Genomic DNA, 11,822 nt, shown 5'->3' on the forward strand with positions numbered 1-11,822 from the left:
TCTAAGTTTCTGTCTTGTCCCAGCCCAGAATATCACTATTTGGTAACTTTGTGTTACAGAAAATCAACCTTTTCTTGCATGTACAGTCCCTGCATTTAAGAAATAATAGTGTTCCCTATGTCTTCTGAATCTATGCTATTTTAAGAACATCAGAATTTGATTTTAATAAAACTATGACTTAAAAACAAAACTAAAAAACTTTGTATCTTGAAAGTATAATTTGTTTGAACAAATCTGCAAAATGAAAAGTTATTAACATCTTACTTTCTCCTGTGTTTGCCCCCACATCCTTTACCACCTTCTTCCTATTCTCATTTGCTCTTTCTCATATTATCTACCCAGGAAATCTCTCTATTTCTTAATTGTTTCATTTTTAAGTATACATTAATTTTAATGTCTTTATATCAAACTTTATATGTGTATTTGATGTTTTAGACTCTTGTGACCTTAATGTTTCTTATTTAGATTATGTAATTGTGAGATGCTAAGCTTAAGCACTAAGTAACGAGGTTATTAATCAACTCTCTTAATTTTTCAAAATAAACATTGCTGCTTACCTTTTAAGCGTTTATAATTTTTCTTTTAATTAATGCATTTATGTAGCTCCTCTCTTAAACTAATTTCAACTTCAAACATTTTTTCCTTGTTTTCTTGTGAACAGGTGCTGCTTTCATGTTCCCATGTATTTCACAGAGTAAGTAAATCCTGTTTTAGCTCCTACAATAAAGTATGCAATACATCACTCTTGTAACTTAAATAAATCTAGCCTCGTCTTACTCATTTTAAAGTCTCCTACAAAGTGCCATTTATTTTACCCAAACACCATTTATAGTTAGAAACATGACTTTAGGCTACAGTACAATTCATCCTCTTTTTAAAATCATGAATTTTATGTGACAAAAGAACCACAAATGTTTGTATAGCATATTGTTGTTAATAATGTACATCAAAGTGAATGATAGCTTAATTCATACGATTTAACTGCAAGTTAGTCTTATACACAAAGGTGATTTACCTTTATACTAGTTGAATTTCAGAGGTTTTTTTGATGTTTCTGCATGTATATTCTTGTAAAATATCATTTTTGGAATGAGTTTCATGAAGAAGGTGTTAACATCTGATGAAACCTCTCCACTTCAGAATCTAAATTGGACTAAGTCTCATAATCATTAGAGAAAAGAACACTATAATTACATTAGATGTAAAAATGTTGTTTCTAAGTAATTACTCATAAAATTTTAAATGAAACTTTTTCTTCAGGCATGCCTTCAGGCTTTTGAAAAGTTCACAAATAAAAAAACCTGCCCTCTCTGTAGAAAGAACCAATATCAAACCAGAGTGATTCATGATGGAGCCCGGTTACACAAAATCAAATGTGCAACACGGTAAGAGTTGCTTTAGCAAATGGTGATTTGAGTGTCTAATTAAGAATAACTCTACTGCAACTTGAAAGTATGTATTTAGAAGCCAAGTTAATGATAGCTCTTTTTAAAAATATATACATATTTTATCTCATGTTCACCATCATCAGGCCAGTGTCTTGCATAGTACCTAACATATGTAAACTCTGCTCATTGCCGTCAAGTCAGAACTGACAACTAGCTGACCTTCAACAAGTTTTTCAGAGGCTATAAATCACACAGACTGCCATCTTCTCCAGTGGAACCCCTGGTAAATTGAACCACTAGAGAGACAGACACTACCTTGGAGTTAGCAGCACAATCCTCTACAGACTAGTGCAGCTCCCTAACTTTTGTTGTTGTTATTATGTACCTTTGAGTCAAAACCGATTCATAGCTGACCCTCCAGTAGGTTTTCAGAGGCAGCGAATCTCATGGGAAGAGAGTGACCATCTTTTTCCCATGAGCAGCTGGTAGATTTCAACTGCATGTCTTCAGATTGGCAGCAGAGCTCCTTACCACTCAAGCCACCAGAGCTTTCTACCCTAACTTAAAGAAGTACTGAAATATTGTTAAAATATCATGACTGCATTATTTTCAAATGTCTGTGTTTTAGAATACAAGCTTACTGGCGAGGATATATTGTTAGAAAGTGGTATCAAAACCTGAGGAAAACTGTACCACCCAAAGATGCCAAGTTAAGGAAAAAATTCTTTGAAGAAAAGGTAAGTAGAGATCACTAATCTTCCAGATGTAAACTTCACTCTATTTTACAGGAAAAGGCCTGGCAATCTGCTTCCTCAAGGATTACAGCCAAGAAAAATTTTTCTACTTTTATTCTGTCATACGGGGTTGCTCTATGTGGAAATTGACTCCATGCATCCAACAACAGTGAATACGTAGAACTTTTGTTTCTGTTATTGTTCAGTGTTCTTGAGTTGTTTATGATTCATAGTGACCCAATGAACAACAGATCTGAGATCTACCCATACTTAAACTCATTGTTTGAGTACATCAGGGAATTTTTTAGTCATTAGCAATAATGGAACAGGTTCATTTGAGGTTTCTAAGGTTAAGAGAGGCAATAAGACTTGGAAACTCACTTCTTATTTAGGTCTTAAAAAATACTTACGGTGCTTGCTACAGTTCTTTTTCTACCAGTTTTCCAGACTAGATGGTAAATTTCATAAAGATGTACTTTTATATTTTCCTTCCTGCCTTAATCATAAAATTTGTAAAATTGTTGTTGTTATGTACTTTCCGAGCAAACTGAAGCTGTGAACACTCTCAATCTCTTCGTCATCCATCCTGACGCTGCCAATTGGTCCAGAGGTGAGAATCTTTATCTTCTTGACATTGAGCCTCAGTCCATACTGAAGGCTGCAGTCCTTGACCCTTTGCAGCAAGTGCATGAGGTCCTCCTCAGTTTCCGCAAGCAGGGTTGTGTCATCTGCATAACGGAGATTGTTAATAGATCTTCCACCAATCCTGATGCCACAATTCTCCTCATAGAGCCCAGCATCTCGGATAATCTGCTCTGCATACATGTTGAAAAGATATGGAGACAGGATGCATCCCTGGCGTACACCCTTCCCAATTTTGAACCATGCAGTGTTACCCTGCTCTGTTCTGACTACTGCCTCTTGGTCCAAGTATAGGTTTCGCATTAGCACAATTAAATGTTCTGGGATTCCCATTCTTCTCAGAGTCAGCCACAGTTTGTTATGATTCATACAGTCAAATGCCTTTGCATAATCAATGAAACAGACATTCTTCTGGTATTCTCTGCTTTCAGCCAAGATCCATCTAACATCAGCAACAATATCCCTAGTACCACGACCCCTTCTAAACCCAGCCTGGACTTCCGGCAGTTCTCTGCTGACGTGCTGTTCTAATCATTTTTGGATAATCTTCAGTAGAATCTTGCTTGCATGTGAAATCAATAACACTGTTCTGTAGTTTCCACACTCAGTTGGGTCACCTTTCTTTGGAATGGGAACAAATATAGATCTCTTCCAGTCAGTTGGCCAAGTGGTTGTAATCAAAAAGCGTATCACGATGGGAAAGTCTGCTGTTAGGGATCTCTCTAAAGTACTCAGGAGCAACAGTGTCTCTCTGGAGACTAAGGTGTGCCTGATACAGGCCATGGTATTTGCAATCTCTTGTTATGCATCAGAGAGTTGGACAATGACTAGGGAGGACAGAAGGAGAGTGGATGCTTTTGAGCTGTGGTGCTGGAGAAGGGTACTGAATGTACCATGGACTGCCAGGAAAACAAACAGATTCATCTTGGAGAGGATTAAACCAAGCTTCTCCTTGGAGGCAAGGATTCTGGGGCTTCGTCTGACATACTTTGGACATGTAGCCAGGAGGGACAGGTCCTTGGAGAGGGACATCATGCTTGGGAGGGTGGAGGGGGAGGCAAGGATTCTGGGGCTTCGTCTGACATACTTTGGACATGTAGCCAGGAGGGACAGGTCCTTGGAGAGGGACATCATGCTTGGGAGGGTGGAGGGAGAGCGCAGGAGGGGAAGACCTTCTATGAGGTGGATTGATTCGGTGACTGGGGTAATGGGGATGGGTGTGTCAGAGGCGGTGCGGTTGGTGCAGGATAGAGCAGGGTTTAGGGCTGTTGTGCATAGGGTCGCTATGAGTCGCAAACGACTCGACGGCACATAACAACAACAACATGTACTTTCCAGTTGGAAACAATCGATAGCTAACCCTCTGGCAGGTTTTCAGAAGTAGTTAATCATAAGGGAGGAGATTGTTCATCCTTCTCCAGTGAAGCAGCTTATGGCCTAGAACTGCATGCTTTGGGGATTGCAGTGCAGCTTCTTGCCGCTAGGTCACCGGAGTTCCCTTTATAAAACTGGAATAAGCAAAAATTTTTTAAAGTACTAGTTGGGGATTTCCTGCTATTTTAAAATAAATTAACCTCTTCAGGTCAAACAATGGAAACTAACAAGGTTTTAATATTCTGTGAACTATAAATAAATGTTGTTGATTGCCATAGAATCGAGCACAACTCAGAGCAACTCTATGAAAAAAAAGACCTGAAGCCTTCCTACAACTATTGTCATTTCTCAGAGTTCATAGAGTTTCTGGAGATGTGTTGTTTAGGAAGTGGATGCCACTCCTGATGAAGATAATCACATGATCTTGTGGCGATGGTGAAAATAATAGGAAAAATAAGGCCCTCATAATGCTCCAACTTAATTTTCTTCTGGCCTCCTTATGGTTATCAGAATATTAGAATTTTATAAAGTAAACCCCATTTCTCATTACCTGATGTTTTGCTTAGGGAGCTCTGGTGGCCTAGTGGGCATAGTGTTGAATTGTGTGTTACCATATAGTGCTGTTTTTGGTTGAGGTTGAGTCCATTCCAACTCATGGTGGCCATATGTATGCAGGGTAGAACTATTTTGTAGGGTCTTCATGTTTTTCTATGGAAATATACTTACTCAGTAAATAATTCTTTTAACTGTTACTTAAATTATTTGTTTTCAGCCTGCACACCCATTTGGAGTAAGAACTGGTAGGAAATTATTTTTTACTGTATAAAGTAGCCCTCCATCAATTATTATTTCCTCCATCTCTAGTGGTTACATTTAGGGCTTTGTGTTACCAAAAGTTTATTCATCCTCAGCAGTTCAAATCCATCAGTGGCTCCTGGGAAAAGAGATGCACAGCCTCCTCCAGTTGAGGTTTATAGCCTCAGAAACCCGACAGAGGGTGATAATGGGTCAAAATAACCTCAGCGGCAGTGAATATTTGATTTTTCAGCACTAGTGTTGTAAAGTAAACTTAGTTTTGTGCTGTGGGTGAACAAGATTTTGTTTATCACAACCTTATGACTCATGATCTCCTTTTTCTGCATTGACACACTTAGTGTTAATCTTAGTGTGCTCTCTTCACCTCCTGATTATTTTACTGAGCTTGGGTTGGGACAAGGGAGGGCGGGGATATATTTTGAAGTATCCAAGAATTATAGGTGAATCATAAAGTAAATTATTTGGGCGTGGCTTTCAGAGACCTCTCCAAAGTACTAAAGAGCAGCAATGTCAATCTGGAGACTAAGATGTGCCTAATTGAGGCCATAGTCTTTGCAATTACTTGCGATGCATCAGAAAGCTGGACAATGACTAGGAATGATAGAAGGAGAATTGATGCCTTTGAGCTATGGCACTGGAGAAGAATAATGAATATATCATGGACTGCTAGGAGAACAGACAGGTTCATCCTAGAGCAGGTGAGACCAGGCTGCTCCTTAGAGGCAAGGATTCTGAAGCTTTGTTTGATATACTTTTGATATGTTGCAAGGAAGGCCTAGTCCTTGGAGAGGGATGTCATGCTTGGGAGGGTGGAGGGACAATGCAAGAGAGAAAGACCCTGGATGGGATGGATTGATTCAGTGACTGGCATAATAGGGATAGGTATGTCAGAGACAATAATATTGGCACAGGATAGTGCAGAGTTTAGGGATGTTGTACATAGGGTCACTATGAGTCGCAGGTAACTACTTGATGGCACATAACAACAACATTAAAGACTGTAACAACTTTTTCCCTAATATCTTTGTTGATATCTTGTTATTTTCCCAAGGCAGAGAGTTATCAAATGCAAAAACCTTCCTTGTTGCAGAGTTAGAGCTGACTCATAGCTGACTGTCCAACAGGTCTCTTTGGCTATAGATCAAATAACAAGAGATAGTCCATTTTTTTCCCACAAAGTTGCTGGTAGAGTCCAACCTCCAAAGAGGAGTGGCCTCTGAATTAGTGCATATCTCTATAGAGTAGGCTATCAGAGCTCCTGCAGTTATCAGAATATGCAAACTTCCCAGCCATTGCCATCCACCGAGGGATGCCTCAGGAGGAGAGACTCTCTCGGTACCAGCAATTTAAAGATTTTCAACGACGTATTCTTGTGGCCACCAATCTATTTGGCCGAGGCATGGACATTGAGCGGGTGAACATTGCCTTTAACTACGACATGCCTGAGGATTCTGACACCTACTTACATTGGGTGGCCAGAGCAGACCGATTTGGCACCAAGGGCTTGGCCATCACGTTTGTGTCAGATGAAAATGATGCCAAGATCCTCAATGATGTTCAGGATCTCTATGAGGTTAATATTAGTGAGCTGCCTGACGAGATAGACATCTCCTCCTACATTGAACAGGCACGGTAGAAGATTCGTCCGTTGTGGAACATGACAGTCTGTCCCCACTTCAGGAGACACCACCAGACATGGGGGTGAAGGAGACACTACTGCCACCCAGCCTTGACCCCTCCCCCATGGCTTCCCTCTTTTGCATCACCACCACTCCTGTATCCCTGTACCTGATTTGTCAGAATTTTTTAACAAAACTAAAAATGAAAAAAAAAAGAATATGCAAACTAAAATCAGAATTCTGGCCTATTATGAAGTTATCATTCTTTATACTTAGTCAAAAATTTAGACTTAATTTGCTCTCAAGAGCAAGACAATGTTAAAGATAAGGAAGTTGAACCTGTGGATGAAACCAGTTTTAGTTTACATAGATAAGAATATTCTCAGTTTTGTATTGAAATCCCAAAACTACGGCGCTCATTTCCTGGTGTGAAAGGGGGTATGCTCTGGTTGACAGGGAAGCAGTGGTGACCTAGCAGTATATCTGCAATTCCTAAAGTAACTGTTGCCACAGTTGGAAGATTTCCAGGGGAAGGAGAAAGAAAGAGTTTAGTAGACTGTGAAAAGAAACACTATAATTCTGTCTTTGTTGTTGTTGTTATGTGCCATCGAGTCATTTGCGACTCATAGCGACCCTATGTACAACAGCCCTAAACCCGGCTCTATCCTGTGCCAATCGCACTGCCTCTGACACACCCATCCCAATTATCCCAATCACTGAATCAATCCACCTCATAGAGGGTCTTCCCCTCCTGCGCCAGCCCTCCACCCTACCAAGCCTGATGTCCCTCTCCAAGGACCTGTCCCTCCTTGCAACATGCTCAAATTATGTCAGACGAAGCCCCAGAATCCTTGCCTCCAAGGAGTTGCTTGGTTTAACCCTCTCCAGGATGAATCTGTTTGTTTTCTTGGCAGTCCATGGTACATTCAATACTCTTCTCCAGCACCATAGCTCAAAGGCATCAATTCTACTTCTGTCCTCCCTAGTCATTGTCTAACTCTCTGATGCATAACAAGTGATTGCAAAGACCATGGCCTGTATCAAGCGCACCTTAGTCTCCAGAGAGACACCATTGCTCTTGAGCACTTTAGAGAATTTGCTCACCTTATAGCATGAATCCACCAGTTGTCTGTTAGCTTGCCAAGAACCATAAGAACCAAAATAAGACCTTGAATGTATCCCAAATAAATTTTAAAACCATCCTGTTGTTGTTATGTGCCATTGAGTCTCCTGTGACTCCTAGAGACCCTATGTTCTGAAGCCTGCCCTGCCCTGAGCCAGTTTCACTGACTCACACACACCTATCCTATTACCCCAGTATCAATACATCTCATCTGGGGTCTTCCTCTCCTGCACTGTCCCTCCATTCTTCCAAGCATGATGTCCTTCTCCAAGGATCATTCCCTCCTGGCCATGTGCCCAAAGTATGTGAGATAGAGCTTCAAAATCCTACCCTCCAAGGAGAAACTTTGTTTCAACCTCTCCAAGACAGACCTATTTCTTTTCTTGGCAGTCCATGATAATGTTCAAGACTCTTCTCTAGAACCACAACACAAAGGCATTGATTCTTCTGGCAACCTTCATCATTGTCCGGCTCTCTGATGCATAGCAAGTAATTATGAAGACTGTAGTCTCTAAGCCAAGTGACCCAAAAGAGTGTGGAAATTGTCAAACAATATCACCGATAACACATGCAAGCAAAATCTTGCTGAATATTATCCAAAAACAACTGCAACAGTACATCTACAGAGAACTATCAGAGACACAAGCTGGGTTTAGAAGTGGTTGTGGCAAAAACCATCCTAAGAATATATTTAATACTTTGAACGCTAATGGCCAAAGACCAGATGAGTTGTGAAATAACATCAGGGACTTCATCCATGAAGAAAGCAAAAGGGCACTACAAAGACAGGGAAGAAAGAAAGAAAAACAAATGGATATTATTAGAAGAGATTCTGAAACTTGCATTCGAATAAAAAGAAACCAAAACATGGGGAAGGATTAAGAGGTAAGAGAGCTGAACAGATTTGAAAGGGCCACTTGAGAAGGAGCTGGGGTTTGGAAAACAAGGAAGAGTACACTCAGCACTTGTCAAACTGAAAGAATTAAGGAACAAATTTAGGTCTTGAGCCGCAATGCTGAAGGATTCTGTGGGTAAAATAATGATGGCAGAAAGCATCAAAAGAAGGAAAAAGAGATTCACAGTTAGTCAACCAAAAAGAATAGCTTGACACTGAACCATTTCAGGAAGTAGCAAATGATAAAGTACCAGTAGTGTTGAAGAAGTTCAAGCTACACTGAACGCATTGGCAAAAAATAAAGCCCTAGGAATTGATGTATCAGGAAATAGATACTCACCAGTCTCTTCCAACAAATGTGGAAAACAACCACTTGAGCAACTGACTGGAATAGATCTATATCTGTTTCCATTCCCAAAAATGGTGACCCAGTAGAATGTGGAAATTATTGAATAATAATAATAATAATAATAATAATAATAATAATAATATCCCATTCAAGTAAAGTCTTGCCAAAAATTATTTTAAAAGGTGGAGTTGTACATTGACAAGGACCTGTCAGAAATTCAAGCTGGATTTAGAAGAGGCTTTGGCACAGCGATATCATTGCTGATGCGAGGTCTATCTTAGCTGAAGTAGAGAATACCAGAAAGATGTATACTTGTGTTTTAGGCATTTGACTATGTAGATCATACATATTATGGCTGACTGAGAAGAATGAGAGTCACAATTAAGAAGACTTAATACCAAACCTTTATTTAGATCAAAATGCAGTTGTCAGAATAGAGCAAGGGTAAAATACATGGTTTAAAACCAGAAAGGGGTGTATCAGGACTATATTCTTTCTCCATGCCTATCAATCTGCATGCTGAGCAAATAATTCACAACCATAGCTTGGTCAAGTTTATCTTTTTCTTTAAATTGATATCTTTATTCTTTAGCACTTTGGAGAGGTCTTTGACAGCACATTTTCCCAACAAAAATATTTCTTTTTATTTTCTGACTGCTGCTACCATGGTTGTTGATTGTAGATCCAAGTAAAAGGAAATCGTTGGCAGCTTCAAGCTTTCTCCATCTATCATGGTGCTGCTTCTTGGCTTGGTGGTGTGGACTTTTATCTTCTTGATATTGAGATTTAATCCATTTAGAAGACTTCAGTCTTTAATCTTCTTTAGTAATCGCATCATGTCGTCTTCACTTTCAACAAGCAAGATTGTGTCATCTTCATAATGCAGGTTGATGAGTCTTCCTCCAATCTTGGTTCCATGTACTTCATATAACGAAGCTTCTCTAATTACTTATTAAGAACACAGATAGAATAGGTATGGAAAAAAGGCACAGATCAGATGTACACTTTTCATGACGTTAAACCATACAATGGCCTCTTGTTCTGTCTGGACAACAACTACTTGATCTATGTCTAGGCTTTGCATAAGCACAATGAAGTGATCTGAGATTCCCATTCTTCTCAATGTTAGCCATAGTTTGTTATGATTCACACACTCAAATGTCTTTGCATAGTCAATAAAACTAAAATACACATCTTTCTTGTATTCTATGCTTCAGCCAAGGTCTACTTGACAATTAATTGTAGCTTTTGTGCCATGGTCTTCTGAACACATCTTAACTTTATAGACATTCCCTGTTCATGTGTGTTTATTCAATACGAGTTCCCAGTGGTTTTAATAAACTCCAGCAAGACTTTCCTTTGCATGTGATGATAAATTTGTTGAATCATTTCAGCTGTTTTTTGAATTGCCATTTTTTAATAAAAACAAATATCAATCTCTTCCAGTCAGTTGACTTATCTTCCAAATAGCATAGGCTAGTGATCATATCAGAACTGCATGTCTTTGTTGAAACACCTCAATTCATATTCCATCAACTCCTTGGGCCTTATTTTTTGCCAATGCCTTCACTATAGCTTGAACTTCTTTTATTATCATTGGTTCTTGATCATACACTGCTTCCTTAAATGGTTCAGTATCAGATATAGTGATCTTATTCTTTGTGTTCATCTTAATATTTTCTTATAGTAATTAGTGTAATGACTTTTGAATTCACAAATAATTTATTTTTATAAAATTTCAATTATATGTTTAATAGTCATTTTACCTATGTTGTGTGTATATTTTTTTTTTAATTTGAACATATTGTAATGAACCTTAAAAATATAAATGGTACTTTTCTTTCACAAAACAGAGTCATGAGACACAACTGATTGTCCTGACTCCACTATTAATTATATGTGATCTTGGTAATTTTCTATTCTGCAAAATTTCTTATGTTTAATAGGGGGTTATTTTGAGACTCCAAAATACAGAATAAGATTTCACTTAGTGTATGAAAAATTAAGAGAACATTAAGGAGCTTTTCCAATGTTATGAATGCAGAGGTGATCATGACCCAATTTGCTTATAAAGAAGAGTAGTACTATCCTAGCTTGGAAGCAGGAGTGGCATCCACAACTGATTTTGTCATCTGCTTAATATAAGTTGTTGATGAAATAGAGAAAACATTAAGGTATCATTTTGATCTACAGTTTTAATATGCCAGTATATCTTAAAGGAATCTCAAATCATTGAACTAGTCTATTGAATTTCACAAAGCCAGGATTTGATAGATGTGCTCAGACTATATGAACATATAAAAAAGTCACAATTGAGAGAAAGTTTAGGTCAATATGTTACTAACACTACTGAGTGAAACGTTGTCAAGGAGTATTATTTTTCCACAATTTCCAAGTATCACCCCAGAGATGACTTAAAATTTAGAAAGGGCGTAAGAAATCTTTGCATTAGAAAAGTCTGGCAGACATCATTTTAACCCACAAGTCAAAACTACCCAACACACTGACCTCACACAATCCTAATACACTGGGATGTGTTCTTCCTCAACATGTATATATTTTTCTTTTGAGTCCATTCCAACTCATGTGGACTCCATAAAACAGTAGAATTGCCCAACTTTTCCAGTGTTGATATTTGCAGAAACACTGCTACATCATTATCCCAGGGAGCAGTTAGTGAGTTTGAACTGCTGATCTTCAGGTTATAAGCTGAGCACTTAATTGCTGTGCCACCAGAACTCCTGGAGAAGAAGTCCATTAGAAATGGAACTCACTCCTTAGTTCAAAATATATTCTATAAGAAACAAAGAAAAGACAAAAATGTTAACTCTAGGAAAAAGCATTATAAAATACATTTGTGAATCAAGAGTGGGAAAGACTTA

The 11,822-nt window shown here is 38.5% G+C and overlaps 1 protein-coding gene across 1 annotated transcript in view; it reads left to right on the forward strand.

Annotated features, from left to right (window-relative positions):
- Positions 1–11,822, forward strand: part of RNF32 (ring finger protein 32) — a 91,214-nt gene that overhangs the window by 49,531 nt on the left and 29,861 nt on the right. The window contains exons 6-8 of the mRNA XM_006887688.1: positions 662–694; positions 1,261–1,385; positions 2,017–2,125. Coding sequence (XP_006887750.1) covers positions 662–694; positions 1,261–1,385; positions 2,017–2,125 — 267 coding nt within the window. The remainder of the gene's footprint in view (positions 1–661; positions 695–1,260; positions 1,386–2,016; positions 2,126–11,822) is intronic.

The sequence above is a fragment of the Elephantulus edwardii genome, unplaced genomic scaffold (assembly GCF_000299155.1).
Source record: "Elephantulus edwardii isolate Elephantulus edwardi_28Jun2011 unplaced genomic scaffold, EleEdw1.0 scaffold00060, whole genome shotgun sequence".
Lineage (NCBI taxonomy): Eukaryota > Metazoa > Chordata > Mammalia > Macroscelidea > Macroscelididae > Elephantulus > Elephantulus edwardii.